Source organism: Diospyros lotus, chromosome 9 (genome assembly GCF_014633365.1).
Source record: "Diospyros lotus cultivar Yz01 chromosome 9, ASM1463336v1, whole genome shotgun sequence".
NCBI lineage: Eukaryota > Viridiplantae > Streptophyta > Magnoliopsida > Ericales > Ebenaceae > Diospyros > Diospyros lotus.
The window spans coordinates 15,386,480-15,411,318 of record NC_068346.1 but is presented as its reverse complement, the minus strand read 5'-3'; the positions used below and the strand labels follow the sequence as shown (position 1 = coordinate 15,411,318).

Here is a 24,839-nt window from a genome sequence, read left to right as displayed (position 1 = left end):
TGGGTGATCCCCACCTAGAGAGACCCGAGATGGCCTCTCAACCTACCACTTGGTGCCGCCTCCTCCCTCCAATTTCCTTGCTTATCTTTGTTAATCGAATTTGTCCATTTATTTTGTTGAGCATAACAATAATGACTTTTAAAATTAATATTATAAATTAATTTATAATATTTTCTTTTAAACACAATTATTCAAATTAATTTCTTCTACTTGTTTTCCGCATAAAGAAATTTAAATTATGTAATATCTATATAAACTCACATTTTAAATAAAAAAAGTAACATAAACTTAATATTAAAATTAAATAAAAATATGTATAAAATAAAGTGTTATCAAGAATATTATTTGTGGGTACTAACTAGTAAGCATATTCTTCTAAGAAGGACAAGAAAGTTGGTATGGCATTGAGGTGGACATTATAAATAAATAAATTATGTTTTCTATCGGCGCAAGAGCGAGCAAGCTGCTATTACGAGTTCTCAAAACATACACCCCCCCGCGGCGACTTTCACAAAGCAAGAAACCAGACCTCGCGGTTGGTTGTTGAAAACCCAGATCCACTTCGAACTAATCCATTAAGCAGCCATAATTTACTCGACGACACATCTGCAGAACACAATCAATCATGAAAGCAACCTGGGAAGTCAAACACCAACTTTAAGAAAAACAGTTGCCACTCTGAACCCAGAGTGTATTCAAAGGTAACATTAAATGATCTTAGTGCAGCTCTAAGCTCTTGAAGAAGAAGAAGAAGTAACGTGGAAAAAGGAAGAGATCACAGAACAGCACAACACTAGTGGCAGGTCAGGACAAACAACGCGCAGCCATGCATTTGTACGGGTGTTGATAGCGTCTCTTTCACTTCTCCGAGATCCTTCCCACTCCATACTTCTTTAGCGCTGCACGAATCCTTTCCGTTATTTAGATTTCTACCGGGAAGAGCTTCAGCCAGGTCTGAAATCTTCGCCGATATTACAGTCCCCTGAGCATTTAAATTGAAAAATGCAACATATATTTCTCCTGCAAAGAGACGTGAATTGAATCCATGAGAAATCTATCCCCCAATGCTTAACTTAGAATCAACGTCTCAACTTTATCCATCCTTCGTGTGGCAAGTGGTCGATGCGCCAACACATAAAAAATCAGCAATGTTAGTGAAAAGAAAGGGCACGACATTTATTTGTGCAAGTAATGTCATGCATCATACTCGAACAATGAGATGACTCTAGCACAATCTACATGTAGGTAGGTAGTGTAGGTCTAGGATGTCAAGATTTTTACTGTCTGAAGGAAATTAACTGGGATTGGGATTTGTGAAATCTTGTGACATACAAAAGGAGTAAATTACATTGGAACTTGACCAACATAGGATTACTCAAAAGACTTACTATCTATCAAGCTAGCCTTACAAAATGAACTAACATCATGACATCTTGTCTCTAATCTTATTATTAACAATCTAGATTCTAATTCTGTCATTTTTGTTTGGCTGCAAATTCCATATAACATTCTGTGTCATACAAAAAAATGTTCTTACATATAGTCGTCCGATGAAAACATCTTTTTTAGGGTCGCATAAAATGTTGCACACACTTTTTCACTTTAACCATCATATCTTGATTCTATGAGGACCATCCTCAATGGTATTATTCCCTTCTTTCTAAACAATTAATCCCAGATATCTAAACTTATCTTTTCTATCAATAACTTGATCTTTAAGTTCCATCTCAATATTGTCCATGCTTTTAGTTTTATTAAACTCATGTTCAATGCATTCAATTTTTGACATGCTCAACTTAAAGCCTTTTCTAAGGTGTCCTTTTGTGTCATCCACCATAAAAACCAAAATAAAAGGTTTAGTGAAGATCTTTGATGTAATCCAAGTGCACAAAAAGAACCAAGACTATTCATTTCAGCATTCATGACTAATGGATTATTTTAATGGAATTCTTGGGATATAGATGATGATGACTAGATTCGAGTACTTCTTTTTCTTTGTTTTGTTATGGAACCCACGTTCCTTGGATTATTAAGACTCGAGGCTCATGGCCAATTTCGCCCCAAAGAGGGGCATGACAATTGGTTTTAACTAAAATGAGGTACTCTTCAAATGCACAGTCCATAAACACTCATAGCGGTTAACGGCTTCTCACAACTCATACTTTCAATACCATGTTTTTAGATAAGTTAGGATATTCCTATTAACTCATAATAATAATCAGAGGAGGAAATCATACCTCTTCTTCCAGTAGCAATCCAAGAGCGAATTCCACCAGAATCAGCATTTACTGCATACAGTATCAGTTTGCATTTACCAATATATGGGTTAAAAACTAACTAAAATGATTGTAATGTAAGCAGTCAGTTGCTATATCCCACCTTTGACAGTATTTACTGAAACACATAAACCAGAATAGCTGTTTTTGAGGGATCCATCATGTCTCAACTCCCACATCTGTTAAGAGTAGACACTCCAGAAATTATTTTTCTTCCCTACTTGTAGTAATTGTCTTTAAACTCTACATAAGAGAGAGTATTAAACTTTCAACACAGCATAGGGAAAATTTATATGTTCAAATAGACATCCCAAATGGACTATGGCTGCATAAATTAAAAGAAATTTCTCAAGAGTGTTAACGTATCACAAAGGATCCCACTGTTTACCAATGACAAAAAGGATGTGTGGCAGCAAAAGATTTTTCTTTCTAAAAAGCATATTTTTTTCCTCCCATGGATAGAAAGTTCTTCATATCTGGCATCAGGATCTTGTACCATTTATTAGTTCATTTACTAGATATACCTGATTAGTGTCCCATTTGCAAGGTGAAAATGAACCTCTTCTGAACTCTTTGGAAGTAAGCTTCCTTTTTGGAGAGCCACTAAAGCAAAAATCCATTGTGTCTGCAGCTAATAAATGAAATTTCCCTTGATATTGGTGCTCATACATCATCTCTTCGTCTCTACATCAATGTCCCTTCATGAGAAAAACTATAGAATTGCATACAATGAAAATTGTGCAACAAAAGAGTTGAAAGGTCAAAGGTTATTACGATGCCAAAAGTGTTCCTCTCTTGTACAGACAAAAAGGTTCCTCATATCTGCTTCTTGTGCTTCCTTTCCAGCATATTTTTTGAAGATCATTATCAATGGCTTCACTGGACCAACCTTTTGCCTTGGGGTCCATACAGTTACTGAGACTAAAATTATGTCCTGGTGAATCATTATCTGCCAAGCTTCTTGACTCCCAGCTCAGGCCCCGTTCTCCAAATCGGAGACCGTTTATACTAGTAACATGAGGAAACTGAATGCAATAACAGGGTTTTTTAATGATCCTGTTCTGTAAATTATAAGGATAAGGATTTATGAGAATAAACTAGTTCACTTGCCTCCATATTGTTTGAGCTGAAGGAGTTTATTTCTAGTAGTGTAGGGTGTGTGATAAGATTGAATGTGGTTTCATCAAGCTTTCTCATATCCCCTCCAAACATGAGAGGGGACTTGGCCATGGACCACAACGTCATCTGTCAAAGAAAATTCATTGCTTCACACAAATAGTAGTTACCAGTACATGAAAAGTTCCTAAATCATTTTCAGTTAATACCTACACCAACATACCTGAGTTTTTTGCTCGTCGAGTGTGAGACTGCATCTTCTGTGGGGGCCTTCATTTGAACCTATATTGAAGTTTTTCATCCCAACTGAAATTCTAAACTTCAAGTATAAAAATACAATATCATTTGGCTTGAAGTATTCCAAGGTTTCAAGACTGAATCTGTATCTGTTTTGGCAAAATTTACTTGAAGGACTAATCTTGATTAGACTCTTTCCTTAAATAAAGGGAAAGGGAATTAAGCATGTGGCAGTGCTCCACAATAATGTGTTGTAACTACCAAACTATGGGTACAATAATGTCCAACCTCTATGTTGAGCACGTGGAGCATCAGTTGGATAATGTTCTATGGTTTAACACACAATGGCTGCCTCATCCTATGTCCTCTCATAGTAACAAGAATCAAGCATTTTACTAATACAAAAAGGTTAATACACATATGCAAGCTCTCAGTATGGAAGAAACTTTATTCAACCATTGAGGCAATGAATCGAGAGATATTTTCATACCATTTAGAATCCATTAAACCAATTCTGATTGCAACAGTTATTTTGTGTATCTTCCAACTTCACTAACTAACTTAAGCACATAGCCAAGCACTGCTTAGAGTAATTCAAAAGTTCCATTTTTTATGAGGCAAGATGCGTGCCCCCCTCTCTTCATCTCCATTAAAGTGAAAGGGCAGTGTTTTTCTATCAGACATTATGACACAAGATTAAATCTGACAAAAGCTAAACCTGCATTAGTAAGACATCCTAGAGTGGGAATCAAGCCAGGCCACTGTTTGTTATGATGTAAGATATATGCCCCTTTTTACTCGACGACTCCCTCAAAGTGATTGGATCAATTGCTCCTCTTGCAGACAAAATGACCCAAAACGAGGGGCCACAATGAATTATACCTTCGTTAGTGAGCCAGCCCAGTGGTAGCATATCTAAATCAGGCCACGATTTTCCCAGCAAGCCTTGAGCTCCCATCATATTAGCAGTTCCGAAGTCCCTAATACAAAGGTGGGGAACATCATAAAAGACAAGAAAAGGAAATAAGCCAAATCAACAAAGGAAAGAGATAGAGAGAGCAAGGAAACACTTCACCTAACTGGTAATAGAGGAACTGAATAGAGCAAGGAGAAATAGAGGAAATAGATACAACTGGCAAACCCACAAAACAAAGTGAAAATACTTTTACCTACCTAGCAATATCAAAGTGGGAAGCAACATCTTTCCATTTATCCCAGTCGTCCCCTGTTATTCGGTACATGTTAACTAGTCCATGGACATCCTTCGCCATGGCTGGTGTCACACTAGTTCCTGGAGATAGGGAATATAGGATGGGGCGGTTAAGTCCCCTCAAAACCTGCAAGCAAGGCACTTAATACTAATGCCTATTTGGTAGTTCCTTTTCAATATATGCCCCTCTCTCCATTAACAGAAAATTTTAGATAGAATATCACAAGTATTGCAGTAGAAAGGAGGTCCTGTCCTGTACATACCTCTGACACAATGGCTATCTCATCAAGATCCAAGTCATCCCCAAATATGCAGTCATGTTTCACTGAGAAGAGAACCAATGGGATAAATGAGTCAGGAGCAGCTAAGAGGATTGCCAAGATCACACTATGATGTTCTTGTGTGGTTAACTTCTATACATAGGTAATGACAAATTTGACAGAGGCATAAAGCATACTGATTGAAATTTGGAAGGCATTTAAAAAAATGACCCCATTGACATAGTCTATTACAAAAGCTGAAGTAATGTTATATCCTCAAATCCTAATTGAGGAAGCCAAATTAGACTCTGTTTGTTTTGATGTAAAATATTTCATGGTAAAATATTATAACTATCTTCAATGTTTTGTAGGTGCAAGTAAATACTTTTTTGAAAAAAATATTTTACATCAAAGTTTGAAACATTACTTCTCCAAAAATGTTTTCGTAAAATCATTTTTATTTTGGGACCAAAAATTGAAAACCCTCCCTATTTGTCTACTTTGGTACCTTGAGGCCTTTCTACTACAAAAAAGAACATGCAGATCCATGCTCATTGCCTTCCTTTCCCGCATACATATTGATGTGTTTTATCTGCTGCAGTTGGAAAAGAGTTGGCCATAGGATGTGATAGCAGAGGTATTGGTCAAAGGTGTTCCAGTCTCAGCAATTTTTGGCTCTTGTAGCAATTAGAATGGATGGTTATGATGGAGAGGACAAAAAGTATGAACTTTAAAGTACTAGAGATTTGCACTAGATTTTTGAAAGGAAAGTTATGGTCCTCACTGATAGTTGATAAGCTATGTCTTCTGTTGGAGAATCCGGGTGACAGCAATATCTTAGTATTATTGTAATAAATTTACAGCTTAGGAAATCTTTCTAATTTTCTCAGTCAACCTTCTAGATTAGGAAAGGAATCCTGTAAATATTACATTCTCCTAGAATGGGAAACCTATTTTGTATATTCTTCAACATCCTAGATTAGGCAATATTTTTATGTATATATAGTAGAGAGAGCAATGAAATCAATGAGGTGAATTTATTCTAAACCCTATTTTGTTCATGGTATCAGAACCCAGTTTTACCTAGTTAGGAATAATAACTAGATGCTATGGTAGCCTCCAACCTTGAGAATGCAGTCTAGACAACTGCAGAATCCTCTATCATCTCCCACTTACCATCTATAACCATCTCACCCGTTCCTCTATCAACCGACAATCAAACCTTGCATATTACTCAACATAGATTGAACAGAAATTTTTTTTGAGAATGGTCTCAATCTGTTATTTTGGTAATCAAAGGCAAAGGCAAGTTTGGCTATCTGTCATGAGCAATTTCAACTCCACCAAAGGATACAACAGATTATCAAATATGGGAGGCAGAAAATTCTATCATCATGGCTTGGCTTATTAACTTGATGGAGCCAAAGAATGGACAAACTTACCTGTTTTACAAGACTGCTAAAGAAGTCTGGGAGGCAGTTGAGGAGATATAATCTTGAAAACACGGCACAATATTTTGAGATTAGATCTGTTATTCGTACCATTAAACAAGGTAATATTAGTGTTACTGAATACTATAATACCTTGATGGAACTATGGCAGGAGATGGATCATTTCTATGATCCAAGTTGGGAATGTCCTACTGACAGCCAGAAGTATAGTAAGATGCTGGAAAAAAAAAAGATCTTTGACTTTCTTCAAGGACTCAATGCTGATTTAGATGAAGCTTGTGGTTGACTACAAGGCACCAAACCAATTTCATCTTTTCGGGAAGTATTTGCAGAAGCCAGAAGAGAAGAAAGCATAAAACTTGTGATGCTCCATTCATTTGTGGACCCAAGTTCCAACTCTGCCCTTGCTACAGTTAAGCGTGAAGAATAGCCTAGGGACAAATAGTGGTGTGGGCATTGTAATAAACCCTATCACACAAAGGAAACTTGTTGGAAAATGCATGGGAAGCCAGCAAATTGGAAGCCAAAGAATAAAAGGGAGAAAGAGCGGCCAACCTATACCACAACAATTGCTCCCACACCTGAAAAAGGTACAAACTTGAACCTGACTACTGAGCAACTATATTTCCTCTAGAAGCTATTGAGCAGTACCCATATGGCAAAGGGATCATACACCTCAGTCACTAATCCCACAATCTTTGCGGCCCAAAAAGGTAACATGAAATACTCCTTATTATCTAGAAAATTGAATGGGAATTGCTAGATTCTAGACACAGGAGCATCTGATCATATTACAGGTTCTATGACTACAATAAACCAACTTCAACCTAGTCATCATAAGGAATTGACAATCTTGATGGAAGATGGTACTATGTCTTCAGTTCTGGGACAAGGGACTATTTATATGTCCGGTTTGCAACTTTAATATGTTCTATATGTGCCTAAGTTGAAATGCAATTTGCTGTCTATTAGTAAGCTTAAGCTAACTAAGGACATGGATTGTATTGTGATCTTCTCCCCTTCTCATTGCATATTTCAGGATCAGTCTTTGAGGAAGATGATTGGTAGTGTTGAGAAAAAGGATGGGCTCTATTATGTTTTAGGAGATAATGCTTTTCCAAGACATCAATCACCACATAAGCTTTCTCTCACTTTTGTTTCTAATTATGATATTATGTTGTGGCACAAACGCCTTGGCAATCCAAGTTTCTCATATCTAAGATTTTTGTATCCACATTTGTTTATCAATAAAGAGAAAGTGTCTTTTCCAAGACATCAATCACCACATAAGCTTTCTCTCACTTTTGTTTCTAATTATGATATTATGTTGTGGCACAAATGCCTTGGCAATCCAAGTTTCTCATATCTAAGATTTTTGTATCCACATTTGTTTATCAATAAAGAGAAAGTGTCTTTTCAATGTGAGCATTGTATTCTTGCCAAACAAACCCATAGCAATCACCCAATCCATCCTCACACGCCTTCCAAACCCTTTTACTTGATTCATAGTGACATTTGAGGACCTACACACATTCCAAATTTGTCTAGTGCACAATGGTTTGTCACTTTTATTAATGACCATACAAGGGTTTGTTGGGTATATCTTATGAAAGAGAAATCTGAGGTGTGTGCTATTTTCCAAAGCTTCCACAAGCTTATTCTTACTATGTTTCAGTCCTCTATTTGTATTCTAAGGACTAATAATGACCGTGAATATTTTTCTCATCCCTTTACCAAATACCTCACCACTCATGGGATTTTTCATCAAAGTACTTGTCCCACACACCTTAACAAAAGGGGGTGGCTGAGAGAAAAATCGCCATTTACTTGAGGTTGCTCGCTTCTTAATGTTCACCAGTTCTATTCCTAACAAGTATTAGGGAGAAGCTATCCTAACAGCTTCTTACCTAATAAACTAGTTACCATCTAAAGTCCTCAACTACCAAACTCCTTTGCACACCCTTCTGGCCACATTCCCTCATGTTCGACTCTTAAGTTCTCTCTCTCCTAAGGTGTTTGGTTGCGTTGTGTATGTTCACCAAGTCAATCCTACTCGTCACAAACTTAGACCAAAAGCCCTCAAATGCATTTTTGTTGGCTATTCTCCTACTCAAAAGGAATACAAATGCTACTGTCCACTCTTACAAAAGTTCTTTGTCTCTTGTGATGTGACCTTTGTTGAAGACAAATTCCTTTACCCAAGTGCTTCTATTCAGGGAGAGATAGTAAAGGAAAAGTGCCATTAGGATCCCACAATTTCTATGCCCATTTCACTTCCACTTATCTTTCTTTCACATTCTTCAAATTCAAGTCTAACCCAACCTCTTGCTCCCAATCTCACCCAACCAGCTACCCTTGAACAGCCCAAACCAGCTACTCTTCACTTAACCAAGCCTCTTGTCTTTACCCCAGTCTACCAACTCACCCAACCAACTAAGCCAGTAGTGACTAGTCAAGGAGGAGGATTAGACTCAAAAAAACCTATTGTGGTTCATTCCAGGTGACCCAAAGTTCCTACTCCTCAACTCAACCAATCATTGGAACCAGAGGCTAGTCCATCAAGAGAGGAACACACTAAGGTTAACAAAGACTTGGATATCCCCATTTCTCTTCAAAGGGGGGCAAGGTCCTCTGTTAAGTATCCAATTTCTAATTACTTAACATGCTCTAGACTGTCTCCACAATTCAGGGCCTTTACCACAGTAGTTGATAGAGTGGCTATTCCACAAAATATTCAAGATGCTTTGAAAGACCCAAAGTGGAAGGAAGTTGTTATGGAAGAAATGAAGGCGTTGATTGGAAACCATACATGGGATGTTGTAGAATCCCCCAAAGACAAGAAAGTAGCAGGATGCAAGTGGGTATTTACCGTCAAATACAAGTCAAATGGGATTATAGATAGATACAAGGCAAGATTGGTAGCTCAAGGGTTCACACAAACCTATGGAATCGATTATGAGGAGACATTTGCTCATGTGGCAAAGCTAAATCCCATAAAGGTGTTGTTTTCCTTTGTTGTTAATTTGGATTGGGATTTGTTTCAGCTAGACATCAAGAATGTTGTTCTCAAGGTGAATTGGAAGAAGAAATTTATATGAAGATTCCACCAGGTTTTGAGAAAGGAGAAATGGTTGGCCAAGTGTGTAAGCTGTATCATTCACTCTATGGATTAAAACAATAGAGATTTAGTTCTACACTTACAAGGTTTGGGTACAAGCAAGGGGAAACAGATCATACTTTGTTTACTAAACATGCAACTACTGGAAAACGACCCATTTTGATTGTGTATGTGGATGATATTATAATCACTGGTGATGACATTCTAGAAATTGTTGCACTTAAACAGTGATTGAGAGATGAATTTGAGGTTAAAGACTTGGGCACCATGAGATATTTTCTAGGAATGGAAGTGGTCAGGAGCAAACAAGGCATTCTAATCTCTCAAAGAAAATATACACTTGATCTCCTAAAGGACATTGGAATGCTGGGAAGTAGACCAACAGGTACACCTCTCGAAAGAAACTGGAAATGGAGGATAACTGAGAATGATCCCCCTATTGATAAAGGAAGATACCAAAGGTTAGTTGAAAGACTTATTTATATGTCTCTCACTCGTCCGGATATTGCTTATGCTGTGAGTATTGTGAGTCAATTCATGCAGTCACCTACTCAATAACATCTGGCTGCAGTTTATCACATTCTAAGGTACTTAAAAGAGACACCGGGGAAAGGGCTACTATTCCAAAAAAGTGATGCTAGAGGAGCTGAAGGATTTGTTGATGCTAATTGGACAGGTTCTGTGATGGATAGTCGATCAACATCTGGGTTTTGCACTAAATTGTGGGAAAACCTAGTCACTTTGAGGAGTAAGAAGCAATCCGTTGTGGCACGTAGTAGTGTAGAAGAAGAATTCAGGGCTATTACTCAAGGAATCTATGAGTTAATTTGGTTGGCAAGGCCCTGACTTTACCAAAAAGGTTGTATAGTGATAGCAAATCAGCTATCAGCATTGTTAATAACCCCATCCAACGTGACAAGATGAAGCATGTAAGGATAGATCGAAGTTTTATACAAAGGGAAATTGAACCGGGCGGGATAAAATTCATTTATCTTCCTATAGCTAGTCAAGAGGTGGATATATTCACCAAGGCCATGTCAAGACCGGGTTTTGAATCACTTATTAGCAAGCTGGGAATGAGGGACATCTATTCACTAACTTGAGAGGGAGTGTTGGAGAATCCGAGTGACAGCAACATCTTAGTATTTATTCCTTTCCTATTGTAATAAATTTATAGCTTAGGAAATCTTTCTAATTTTCTCAATTAACCTTCTAGATTTGGAAAGGAATCTTGTAAATATTACATTCTCCTAGAATAGGAAACCTATTGTGTATATTCTTCAGCATCCTAGATTAGGCAATGTTTTTCTGTATATATAGCAGAGAGATCAATGAAATCAGTGAGGTGAATCTATTCTAAACCCTATTTTGTTCATCTTCTATCGACTTTAGTGTTGCAGAAAATAGGAGAGTTCCAGTGGGATCAGATGGTGCATCAGGTGCAAGCAAAGAGGGTATGGTTGGTAGGGCTTTTAGAGATTGATGGTGCCTGGGCACTAGAGGAGGCATCAGCATGTGTGGAAGAAAGAGAAGAAACCCATTTGTTCGGGCAGCTCTTGATCCTGAACAAAGCTTGGAGTCATTCAACTCCTTTACAGAATCTGTAAAATATAGTCAAATGGTTTCTTCTTTTCCCTTGTATTTACAAGCTAATCCAATTTGTATCAAATAATGGACAGTGGTGGTGAACATAGACTAAAAAGAGTTATTAAAAGAACAATATAGACTGCAACATAGTGATTTTCTTCCTGGTGTATTCAGATTACCAAAATCAACACCCCAGTCCGCGTACTGTTGATAAAGTGATCTTAAGAAAGCTCTTCCAGCTCCCAACTTAGTATTTACACTCATGAAACCATGTGACATCCACGCACAAGCCCTCTCCTTTAAGCCTATATCTTTTGCATACCACCGCCGGCCAGATTCCTCATAAGCACGTCCCTGTAGGAAAGTTATGAAACAGAGATACAAGAGATTTAGACATAAGTGTACAAATATCTTCAGAATATTGGCCCTTCACTCCATTCTTTTTTTTTTTTTGGCTAGATTAGTACAAGTTACTAGCCAACCATTGCATACTCAATGCATCTTGCATACGCATTGGCTATCTTTGGTGCAAACTATAGATTTAAGGAATATTGCATCCTTTAGTTCTACAAGAGAGAAATAGAACTGAGATATGATTTGAGCAGTGAGTAATACCTTGGTGATATCTAAGATCGGGGTGTTTGCATTGACAGCCTGTGTACTTATTCCTCTCATAACGTGGATCCCAAATTTCAAACCCATACTATGAACTTTCTTGGCTACTTCAGTGAACCCTTTTCCATCTTTGGATGAAGTCCATCTACCAGGGTCAGGAATCATTCTCCCCCATTCATCAATTACATCAAATCCCAGAGAATCCGTGTAAGCACCTTCCACTTTCCTCCTATACCAGAGGTAATCCACCACAACATACTACATTGGATCACAAAGGGACAGTTGAAAGAGAAAAAAAGAGGGAAAAACATCGTTAGCGTTATCTGTCCTCATTATGTAGGTAAGGAGTACTTAAGAAACAAATTTTGATGTACTAAACATATGGTATCAAGTAACGTTTCAAGGACCTCATATCCATTAGCCTTCAATCGCTGTGCCACGAGTTCTGCATTATGCAGGAACTCTTCTTCAGAGATAGTCCAGCAAAAGGAATCGTAGGAGTTCCAACCCCTTGGTGGCAAGCTAGCATGCTCTGATTGTCCCTTAGAGATCACCCTGAAATGAGTAACAAGTCTTCTTGTTATTTGTTTTATAGAAACAACAACTTCAGCAAACTAACCTCAATCATGTCCACAAAGAATACATCCACACCTCGAAACATTTGACCCAGTACAATAATCCAAAATCTGTCAGCCTAATTCAAATGACTAATAAATTTTATTAATTGTATCATCAGGATCCAATTCTATGAGAAGTACACCGAAAGCTTAACTCCATACAGAGATCACAGCTAAACAACACCAACAAGCCTTTATCCCACTATGTGGGATCAGCTAAATGAATAGATAAACAAAAATACATTGGCAAAAAAATAAAATGAAAACATACCCTACGAACTGGCTTTCTTTTTCTACCAATCAATCAATTCAAACACATGATGAAGTCCAAGAAAATGGATCAGCAATTTGAATAACTTAAACATAACGAAACAGGAATGATATCTATGACCCATCGGTCAAGTTCAGGACTCAAAGATACCGGTCAATCAATAACTACATGAATGGATAACAATATCTATGAACTGGGTTTATTTTGCTACCAATCAATTAAGAAAACGAACTGAAGAATCAACATATTAGATCTGGTCAGGGTAAAAAATAGAGCGATAGAGCAACAATAGAAGAAGATAGGAGTTTGAGAGTACGTTAGAAGGAGGAGGAGGAGGAGATTGAAGAGAACGCAGAGAGAGGTTAAAACGCAGGCTTCCATTGTCGTGGACAGTTTTTTTCTCAAGATGGTGAAGAAGTGAATGTCTGAAATATACTGATGGCGAAGAAGGGGCACGCTTAACGGAGTTAGTGACGCTCTAACGGACAAAACCGTGATGTTAGACCATATATATATATATAATATATCTTTTATATAACCGTTAGGTACCAGCTGTCAGGGAACTGACGCGGATTTCAATGACTGATACGGTGTTAAAATGGCACGTCTGAAGAGGAGGTTAGATTTGAATCAACCACCATCCCAATTAACAGACCAAATCCTCAATTCCTACGTATCTGCTTATTATTATGATCCAATTCTAAGTAAGTCCTCTTATCTCATCGGATTAATTTAATTCAATTGCGTGAATTATAAATTATAAACATTTGAGTTATTGTTTAGTACTATATTGGGTGAATTTAAAATCTTAAGTTCAAATCTTTTAAATTTCAATTATTCTATTACTAAATTTTGAGGGATTTATATTTCTTGAAAATATAAAATTGATTTAAGTCATAGTTATTATTAAAATAAAATAAAATAAACCTTTCATTCTAATTAGACAAATTCATATTACATCCATCAGTTTTTTTTTTTTATTATTATTATCATAAGGTGGAGTCATGCAAGAAAGATGAACTAAAAAAAGTTGGTGCAACAGTTACAGTTCAAATTTTTGCAAAGACATGAACATTTATCTGGTTTTTTTTTTTTTCTTCTTTCTTTTAAATATATGAGAATTATGATGTAAAACTTAAAGAAGGATACCAAATTAAAATGGTAATAATATTTTGATAACATCACTCCAATAAATTTTGAGAAACCAATAGGATTGATGATTCTAATAAAATAGTGCTCAAAATTTAATTTCTACAATATTATTACAAGTGCGTTCAGCCATTGGTTTATAAAATATGAAAACGTGAAAAATTGTATTGCTATGCCATGCCATGCCATCTACGCTTTGGGCGTCATAAAACTGATTAGGTATGGGGTTAGTTTGCATAACAGACACTCAAATCTCAATGTATTGAAGCTTAGATAAATTTATTTGACAGACGTTTAGATAGATGAATCGTTCTACAAGGTCAAACAGCCCTACCTAGCGCCTTATCAAATGGGGTAAAATGACGAATTTACCTCCGCCCACTTTACAAATTTACAAAGCAGGCCACTGTCCCCGCCCTTGCTTTCTTCTCTCCCCTCCCATGACTTTCTCTTCGTCGCTACTCACTTTGCCGCCACACCTCACTGCCGTTGTCGCCTCGCCTCATCGATAGTCGATACAACGACTATCAACGGGGCAAGACGACAATGACAGCGAAGCAACAGAGACGAGGCACGATGATGAAGCGAGGTGACGACCATGAGAGAGGAGATGAGAGAGTAGGGGTAGGACAATCCATGAGAGGAGAAAGGAGAGAGCAAGACGTAGGGACAAATTTGTCTTTTAGCCCTCTTTCAATAACTCGGACGATTGTCGCTCTCTAGTTTTTTCCTACATAGATTTGTTCATGTCAGAAATTAATTGCGCGAATGGTACGTGTGCCCTACCTCATCTTTATGTATTGCCTCTCCACCGATGGCGTTCCTATCCATAGACGTGCTCGTGTACAATGTTTATGTTAAATCTTTTTATCTAATTAATAAAATAAAATCTACGCTTGATGATTTTTACTGTCATCTAAAAAGTTTGAAAAGAAAAACACTAAATAACATTTATTTATGTATCAATTTTTTTTTCCATATATCAATGACAAATTTTGTAAGTTCATGTAATATAATTTTATTTTACAAAATATTACCTAATATATACAATACAAATAATTATGAATATTCATATTATAAAAACGAGGCTGTCAAACGAGCTTTGCCTTGTTCGTTTTTTTTCATTGAAAATTATGAAAACGAACACAAGCTAAAAGTAACAACAAAATCAAAAGGGCCTAAATTTTGTGTTGAAGTGTGATCCATTCATGGATTAGCCATTGGTATCCTCCTCCATGTGATTATACTACCGTGGGCTCATGCTTTCGCCAATCATTTCCCACCTGTGCTTGAACGTTTGGAAATTTCAGATGGAAAAGAAGCTGTCGTTTCTGGACTGACTAAATCTCATAACTATCTGGAGACAACACCAATAAACAAGATGGATCTGGGCATTTAGAATACAAAACTGTCTATCCCCCTCCCCCACAAGAGAGAGGTACCCTATCCCACCACGGTCTTTTAGCGGCCGGATTTGTATCCTCCACCACACCAGCCCGTGCCATGCCTTCACTTGCCTCCTAAACTTGTATGAACTATGTTTTGCAAGTATCCTCACTCGTTTTAGATTCATGGAAGAGCAACTCGAAATTTCTAAAGCTGCTTACCTCAAGCTCAAGAAGCAGATCCATGTACCAATTATCTGACATTGAATGTTCTAAGTTGTTATCAAAGTCAGGCTCTACACATGCAAGGCGTCAAAGGGTTCTCCCAGAGGTCATAGTTTGGGAAAGTCTCTTCGGGTAATCCACTTCGCGTCTGGTGGGTGACAACCACATCTTCCACGAAGGTCGCCCAACCAATGTACGGGTCGCCCAAGGACTTGGACATGAGCCCCTTGTCCGGTTTTATGGACTTAAGCCGGTGACCCATGTACCTGCGAGCCCCAATTATCAGTTTGGCAAAGTTGCCGCCATGGGTCATTACAAACACATCAGACTTCAGGCAGACCAAGAAGTCTAGTGCTGCCAAGCTCGTGACATGCTTTCTGAAGCCATCCAGTTCTTCCTTGCTTGCCAATTCCTCCTTCGTGACCTGTTACAAACCCTTAAAATGATCATCTGGGCAAGAAACTTAACCAAGCATTTTGACGAGGAATGAAGACAGAAGGTATCTAATTAACAGAGTTAGGAAACACTTGACAGTGATGACTACATTTTGATTTCAACAAACTCTTCATACAATAATAATAATAACAGCAAAAGAAAAAAAAAAATAACTAACTCAAAATTTCAATAGAAAAGAGGCTTAAGTTTTGTGCTTATTTGAAAACAAAGTATTTGGTATGTAAGACACTGACAGGTAACTTCATTAAATTTCAGTTGGCAAAGAAAAATTCCAAAAGAAATCAAGTAAACTGCCTTACAAGATTTGGAAACATGTTCCTGAGTGGTGCCATGCGGTTTTGTCCACCATAAACCTGCCCAGAAGCAACATAAATTTGTGTTTCTTTAGGATACCCCATTGCCCTGAGAATCACCGCCACTTCTCCAGGCTCAAGAGGACACCGTCCTTCCTTCCTCTTCTGCAGAGCCAGTGACCAGAGATGGGAGCCATTCTAATCACAACAAAGAGCAAAATCATGCCATAGATCCATGTCAGTATGGTTCTCCTACAAAACCAACTAGACCATAAAGTTCTCACCTTGTACCGTCGAGGCCATTCTTTCTTTCTATATAATGCCATCTGAACTTTTTCCTCCCTCGTCCCCACAAAATCACAGAACGATAGACCTACCATCCCTTTCTCAAATCTAAGATGAAGAGCCCTGTTTATGAAAAAATCTGTATTATTGCAAGAAAGATAACAATAAACAAATATGACTACTCCAAGGTTGCAAAAAAAACATACCCAGGTCACTTACATGTACGGATTTGAATTGCCTGTTCGGTTTCTCATTCTTGATGCTAATAAATCGGCCATCTGTTCAATATCAGGAAGAAATTTCAGGGCATGATAGTTCACCCTGCACCTTAGCCTATTGATTTCTGGAGGAACATTATCATACCTGAACAACAAAATACTCGGAATAACATTAAGCTACGTTTTTTCACAAAAGATACAAACAGATTTGCTGTAACATCTGCAACTTACCCAAGTCGATCAACAAAAGGTTTTAGGGCCATTATCTTCTTCTCCTTGATCCGAGGCAAAACATTGTCGATGTAAAATTGTGCGGGGGCATACTTTGGAATGTTCTTTACCGTCCGTCTGTCATGAATAGAAACAATATTGAGCAACATATAGAGCATTTGGAAGATAGTTATACCAATTATGAGTGTAAATAATATAATGTGTGTGTGTGTGTGAATTTGAGACCATTTTTCTAATTTGAAGAGATCACGGAAGGAATCCCCACTGTGTAACACTTTTGCAAGTGCTAAAAGCTCCCCAACAATTTTTTAGATCAAGGGAACTCTTCTGCTAAATGTTATAAGTCCCACAAAAAACAATTGATAAAAATGACCCATAATCAGCCAATATATATTACAGGTGAGAAAATGAAAACATCAAACCTTATACTACTGAAGAGTTCTGACTTATCAGTAAACCACTCAGGGATATCACGAACAATTCGAACATCATCCTTCAAATAGTCAATGAAATGATCTACATCAAATATGTCTTCAAACTTCCTGCAGACATTCAAGTTAATGAAAATCAACAATTAAAGTCCCTGAAACTAAAATGCTACAGGCAAAGCCTAGTGGCACACAGCATAATTTCCAATAACTAAAGACAGAAAAAACCCAAGAGCTTCTCCAAAATATTAGTAAAGGAACGCAAATGATTTGAGTAATTTTACTTGAAATCCACAGGCTACAGGTAAAACAAAAATGAACAGAAGTGAATTCAACTAGTTTCCATGTCATCCCCACTGAATTTGGGGAAGATGGGGTTCCTTCTTTTGACAAGCACACAAAGTGACCACAGCATGATTTTTACAAAGGCAATGCAATACCGATGATGAAGGTTAGCAGTTGAAGAGGATGTCTGTGTGGCCAACCAATGAAATGTGATGATTAGGATCAGTTTTTGTGCTCAAGCTGCTGACAGTGGGAGAGGCGGCCATTCTTACAACAGTGGCGACAGGATTGGCATGGATGTAGATGCAAGGACAAGTAGGCATGATTGCAGCAGTAGAATATGGCACACCCACCTTCTACAGGTTGTTTAACCAGCTATGAACCATAAGCCAAGACTTAAGTTCACAAAACTTAAAATCCTTCCTATTTACATAACTAAAATAGTAGAAAGGAAGTGAAATTTTAAATTATCCCAAACTGAGTCCATTGATAATCTCCCAATCCAAGTCCACATCTAGCCCCCTAATCCTGCTAACCTGAAAAATATGTTCGCAAGAGTGGTAAGCTTAAAGCCTAGTCAAGGTCACCCCACATAATAGATCAAAACCAAAATAAAGAATTTCATAAGTATATAATAAAAACAAATTTCAGTTTTAAATATTCACCAATATTTCCCTATGTTGTAACACCCTACCTTCTGGGGCATGTTACTATGATAAAATAAGGATATTTTTCTTCTTCTTTTTTCAAATTTCCTTATTTCATCAAGGCTTTTGCAGCATGTGGTTTAAGATCAAACCTTAATAATTGAAACTAAATCATACTTATATTGACTATTAAGGAATAAGCATTCACGTTGCCATACATCTTATAGAAGTTTTCAAAGAAAATAATTATTACAAGCCACCTATACTTAAAGTGAGCCGATTATTAAATAGGCAGACATCTCACTACCTAGCATGTCAAATAGCCGGTAAGTGATAGTAAGTGATGATAGCACTTAGTGACACCCTCAAAATTATTTTTTATGCATATGCGTGCTCATGATCTACCTATCCACACCTTATGACCAAGGGGTTGCAAAAACACTAATTCATTTATCAATTGAACCTAACACCATGGTTCAGGATAATTAACACCACTTACCCACTGATAATGAAATATAACCTCCCCTTATAAGTCACCAGGTCATAAGGAAATGACAAGGCCATGTATGCATGTTCAATGACAATAAATCGGGATTTAATGAATTTAATACGAAGCTTTAAGCACGTGCATCAATATTCTAACAATTTGGGGCTAGCATGCAATTCATGAAGTCAAATACGCATATATACATATATGTATCATAGTTCTAGACATAATCATAGTTCTGGAGGGATTTTGTTTTTATTTATCAAAGACTTAATCAAGCTTATTCTCAATTCAAACTTCCAACCAAATCAAAATTCCTCTAGAACTATGATAACCGCTTATCTCAATCTTCAGTTAGAATCTGAACTCAATTCCAATATCTTTTAAACTTTCAATTATCCTAATATACAACGGCTTTAGAAAATCCTATTTCCTCTTGGATTTTGTTTCCCTCTTATTTGTCTCTTTCCAAAAATTTGAGTGTTACAATTACTCCCCCCGTTAAATTAAGTTCCACCCTTGAAACTTTCTTAAATCTAGCTTAATAAATGAGGATATGTCTCTTGCATTTACAAAAGCTTCCAAATATTTGGACATGCCATAACCACCAAAAGTTTTTATACTAATGTTATTAGTCCACTATGCCTCATCAATTGGTATAACCAACACATATACCGATAATATTCACCAAAATTAATTTTCTGATGGTTCCTTTGGAAAGCAGCTTCGAGCCATCCTAAATCACCAAAAGAATCTCAATTAAATGATCAGGTATATAAATCAATCTTATTTTAGTACCTCTTAGTGTACTTGGTGGGCTCAAGTCTATCTATCTAGGTCTTTTCTAAGTTTATCCCAAGAATCTCACTCTAATACCATTTAACTGTCACCCCCCCCCCCCCCCCACTAGTTGTGTAACCGACCATGAACCATAAGCCAAGACTTAAAGTTCACAAGGCCTAAAATATTATTGTATTTACATAACTAAAATAGTAGAAAATACTTGAAATTTTAAATTATCCCAAACTGAGTCCATCGATAATCCCGTGATCTAAGTCCCTAATCCTGCTTACCTGAAAAATATGTTTGGGAAAGTGGTGTGCTTATCAGCACAGCACACATACATCGCAAGAACAAAAAAAGTAAAAGAAAGGGGAAAGAAAGAACAGAATGCTTTGCAGCGGCAACAGATAGGTCGTATGTCTGAGGAAGATGACATGCCAAAAGTTATGGTATATAAATTGTAGGCAAACAAAATAGAATAGTTGATTGTGCCATCAGCTTTTTGAGGCTTCAAAGGGATTTTGGGGTTGAAAAAAAGACACTAACAAATTCTCATACTGTTCAATCAGTAACTACATTAAAGATGAGTATGAAAACAATACCACCTTACAGTGTGTTTGATCAAAGATGAGTAACTGATCACAATCTTAAAAATTCAGATGCCCGAGCAAATATTTACCGAAAAAGGAATGGACGACTAAAAACACAGTAAGATTCAAATACAGTACTTATTTTCCCTATGAAATTCCTTTATAGACTCTCCTGGGAAGCATGTGGCAGCTGATTTTACTTTTCAAACAGTGAATATCATGTAGCCACATTGCTGGAATCATGACAACCACCTTAAAGAATAAACAAAAAGGAAAGAAAGAATTTGGGATATTTCTAGTCAAGCCAAGAACTCATTTATTAATCCACCAATTCAGTCTTGAAGTGGTGCAGCCTGATCACAACATCAAGTTAATAAGCAAAAATCATGCTGTCCCATATCCAGTTAGGGGCCTTCAAAGTGTAAGGCAAATGGTCAACACAAGAAATCACCTTGTGCAAGGAGAATAAAAGATTGGATTTCTTCATTATTATTTTATGTTTAACCAATTTTCAACCAGAGTCATTGGACAGAAAAAAGTTGGCACCAGTGGTATAAACTTCCATAGACAGTCCATATGCTCATTCATGTTGTTGTTTGCCAAATTGCCATAAGAACTACTCAGTCATGTAACTATATGTGAAGATAACTTACGTTTGGTCTTTCCATATCTGATCTTGCTTCAGCACTGGCAGAATAAGGGTGGCATTCATTATTTTGGCCACAGCAACAGCATTGCAAATCTGCATGTGGTTTGGGGAATAAAAGAAAACAACCAAGCCAAAATTTCCAATATTTAAGCAAATTTCATTTTAATAAACAAGAACCTAAAAGGAAACAAGAAATAAAACTAGTACCATGGCCAAGGTGAGATATAGATACAACAAAGAAGTAGCAAAAATACATGTACAAGGCAGAAGTCAAATCAGAATGTTTACACCAATAGTCATGGAATCCATGTAACAAACTAGTACCAGTTTTTCTTTTGTGTTTCTTTTTTCTTTTTTTTTTTCTTTTTTTTTTTTCTTTTTTTTTTTTTGGGGGGGGGGGGGGGGGGGGGGGTGGGGCAGGGATGTTTCTAAGTATCTCTTTGTTTTTTCTTGGTAAAGTGTTTGTTTGTTAGCAAACTTGGCATAGAGGGTTTAGCATGCACTTTATTTTTGGAGCAACTACTCAATAAAGGAATGCACAAAGAGGACTTATTTACAATGACAAAATCAATTTTGCTTGTACAATATCAACTCTAAAAAGATATGCTCATAAATATTTCATGGAGTTATTCATCCCATATGTGTAACATACTTCACATAACTAGACAGGTCCATAGATAGATCCAATGTTATGGAAAATTGGCTAGGAAAGGAATATCATAGAGCTTTCACTAAACAAGAGCCAGAAGTCACCTTTTTGACCTCTAGCGATGCAAGACATAAGCCTTAGGTGTAAAAGACTCAACTTTATGAAGGACATAAAATGAGCCCAAAATTTAAAGACCTAATTACATGGCAAAATGAAATCCAAAATAAGGAAACAAAAATAGATCCTCAATTGAACAGACTAAAAGAATAGGAACATACAGCAATTCTTTGCTGGTTTAGACCACCCTCAGCATGTATAAATATATATCCATTTGTTTCATTCTCAGGTGGAAGATCTGTAAAGAGCAAAAATCATATGAAATGTAAAAATAATGAACAAGAAGAAGAAAGCAAGAAACTAGATATCAGAATCCACTTAACATTCAATCCAGTTTTTTTTTTATATATATAGAGAGAGAGAGAGCAAGGAAAGATCAAAACAAGCTAAAAGACTAATATTTTCAGATATATTCAGACAATAACTGATGCTTGAACTGCTTCAAGAATATATATATTATATGTGCAGCAAACCACAAGACTAGTAATGTTTATGCTTGAGAAATTCATTAAGACTTATAATACATTAATTTTTTATTTAAAGATAAACTTACCAAAAATTTAAGTTTCTGTTGGAACTTCTTTTTCCACAACATCCATTTTAAAAACTTATGAAAGATACTAATTTCACAGTTTATAATCCTATATAATCTTATACATCTACTGTGAAAAAGGTAGGTGACTGGAAAACATGTAACCATAGGGTTCGAACAAGACTTCACCCTTTAGGCATTCCTGCAGTTTTAAAGGAAAAACCCCAATAACATCATAATACCAATTACTAGCTTCAAAACTAAAAATGACAGTTTTAGGGAGAGAAAAAATTTGAATCAGAAGTTGAATAGCATTTAACTTGCTTGTTTTCAGTTTAACATTTGACAAAACAAAATTTAGAGAACAATACAAGTGTAAGTAATATGAGATTAACTCAGAAAAAATAAGCACATATTTCTATTGTTACCAGAAATTGCACCACTGCGCCGCTCAGCACAAGGTTTCCATGAGGTGGTGGCTGAATAAGGATTCTCCCAAAGTGAGGGAGACTCCTTAACCTTGTGAAATTACAGGCAAGGAAAGCAAATAACATAAGTCACAAAGAGTATTAGAAAAGAAAGGATATATAAAATAGAACAGGCACTTATAACTTACTCGAGGGCAAAGAAGAGTAATGCCATCTTTTTTGCACAAGTATGGAGCATTCTGTCAATAATTTAAAAATGCAAAGGAGACAAATTGTGATGGATAAAACAAATATGAAAATGTCAATTTGCTTTTCTTTTATGTAGAAAATAATAGATACAATCCTCAACAGCGACAGAACAAATAATCTTTTTAATGTAGAACACACAAGCTGACAATGTGAACATATGACTGTAAAATATTAAACCATACAGAAGAGAAGAAACGAAAAGGGGCATTTTGCACGTTAAAATGAACTCATTCAGTCGCAAAGGAAGAAACCCTACATCATAAAATAATACTAAAGAGCCTTGGAGAACACAAATACATGCACCCTTACCACCTATGCACTATATGTTTCCATTATTTTCTGACTACTGTGCTTAGGTGAAAATAAACAACCTTTCATGTATAGAGTTAAGTACAAAAAGTTACATGGATCATATAGCTCCTATAAGCTCACTGGAAATTAACGTTCTTATTTTCCATTCTGAAATTAATCTAACACTATTAAACAGAAAGGACCCAGGGCCTTGGTAACAAAACCAACTTCAACTATATACTGCCCATTGCTAAATAAGAAATATGTAATTGCATAATTGCCTCGCCAAATTGACAATTATCCAAGCATTATGATCGACAATGCAGCATATCAAGCATGTCATAGACTGATGGTCATGCGACACCTTTAATTTCATTCTTATTATATAATAATAAACTCAACTCCAAAGCCTTTTTCCCAACTTGCTGTAATCGTCTATATAATCCTAGTTAGCTACATCACTCTTTCAGTTCAAAATTGCTACATTCGCTCTTTGTCACATAAACTAATTAAGCTCCCTCCCGCCCTAGGAATGCCCAATGGATAATGTAACTATCCCAAACGAAATTACATATTAGCCTTGGTTGCGGGAAACACACAATTCCAAGAGTGAGAAGCTGATTAGAACAACTAAAAATGGCAGTAGAAAAACAATATGTCATTATTCGCGAAATCTGACGATAACTTCATGCAACATACTGAATCAAGATCGCAAATATGTAGATAAATGGAAAATACACTAGATATACATGTAAAGTTCGTAACAATGTACGTGAGCGAAGAAATGAGGAATACTACCATACCAGTCGTTTCAGGATTGAGAAAACGGAGATCGATCCGGCGAGGAGAAGGAGAGCGAGGATAAAGAGCGAGATCTTGGAGTTGTACACGTGAAATCTATTATCATCACCAAAGTAAGGGCAAAGAGATTGGAAATTTGAGAAGAACGAGCGGACTCGGTCTCTGGAGTGACGGTCGTGGCCGTCGTCCGGCAGGTTCTCCGGCACCAGAGGCGACGCTACGTCGTCTCGCTTCTTCGGCGACGACGACGACACAGCGCGGCTTCCCATGGAGCTCGAGTGGCGAAGCTCCGCCATCGCTCGCTTCGGACTGTAGGCCAGCTTCTCTGTCCAGATCTCGCTGTATCTGTATGTCTAGTCTTGCGGGTCGCACAGTCCACGTGAGTTCCGATCAAGCTCAATCGCCATTTCAATACCGTTTGCAATCTTCGCACTTATCAAGGGTCCTGTTATCATTACCACAGATTCATCCAGTTTTTTGTGTAAATTACACCGACGACCCCTAGATTACACCCAATGTTACTAACCCCCAAACACCTATCTTTGGAAGGCAGTCAAACATGGACCATGAGTTATGAGTGATAAATTATTATTTTTATGAGGATTATTATTTTTTATAACAAAATCATGTGGTCATATCTAAATATATAAATATATTTTAGGTAAAAGTGAACAATATCTTGTGTAGAGAACCCAATCATACGTTGACAATATCAATGATGTTATTTATACAAAATTTATATAAATTTAATTGTAAACATAATTCGTATGAAAAGAATTATTTTAATTTTTGAAACTTTTTTTCTTTATATTTAAAAACTCTTCTCTTGATCTATTTTTTATTTATGTAACTGAATATTTTCTATTTTAGAGCAATAGTGTAATAATATAAAATTGAATGAAA

The 24,839-nt window shown here is 36.7% G+C and overlaps 2 protein-coding genes across 2 annotated transcripts; both read right to left on the bottom strand.

The window, feature by feature from the left end:
* Positions 1-561: 561 nt before the first annotated feature.
* LOC127810073 (alpha-galactosidase mel1) lies at positions 562-13,219 on the bottom strand. The gene is made up of 14 exons (XM_052349313.1): positions 13,075-13,219; positions 12,278-12,425; positions 11,871-12,128; positions 11,435-11,609; positions 5,103-5,164; positions 4,803-4,966; positions 4,512-4,609; positions 3,616-3,674; positions 3,387-3,521; positions 3,051-3,301; positions 2,801-2,960; positions 2,380-2,455; positions 2,238-2,288; positions 562-1,020 (listed from the first exon to the last, which is right to left on the bottom strand). The coding sequence occupies exons 1-14, from the start codon at positions 13,137-13,139 to the stop codon at positions 794-796; spliced, it is 1,929 nt and encodes a 642-aa protein (XP_052205273.1). The 5' UTR covers positions 13,140-13,219; the 3' UTR covers positions 562-793.
* Positions 13,220-15,220: 2,001 nt separating this feature from the next.
* LOC127810538 (protein PECTIC ARABINOGALACTAN SYNTHESIS-RELATED) lies at positions 15,221-24,372 on the bottom strand. The gene is made up of 11 exons (XM_052350072.1): positions 23,939-24,372; positions 22,784-22,834; positions 22,596-22,686; positions 21,797-21,873; positions 20,874-20,962; positions 17,423-17,542; positions 17,001-17,117; positions 16,771-16,914; positions 16,551-16,674; positions 16,273-16,464; positions 15,221-15,941 (listed from the first exon to the last, which is right to left on the bottom strand). Exons 1-11 carry the CDS (start codon positions 24,230-24,232, stop codon positions 15,582-15,584), a joined length of 1,659 nt encoding a protein of 552 aa, XP_052206032.1. The 5' UTR covers positions 24,233-24,372; the 3' UTR covers positions 15,221-15,581.
* Between the last annotated feature and the right edge of the window lie 467 nt (positions 24,373-24,839).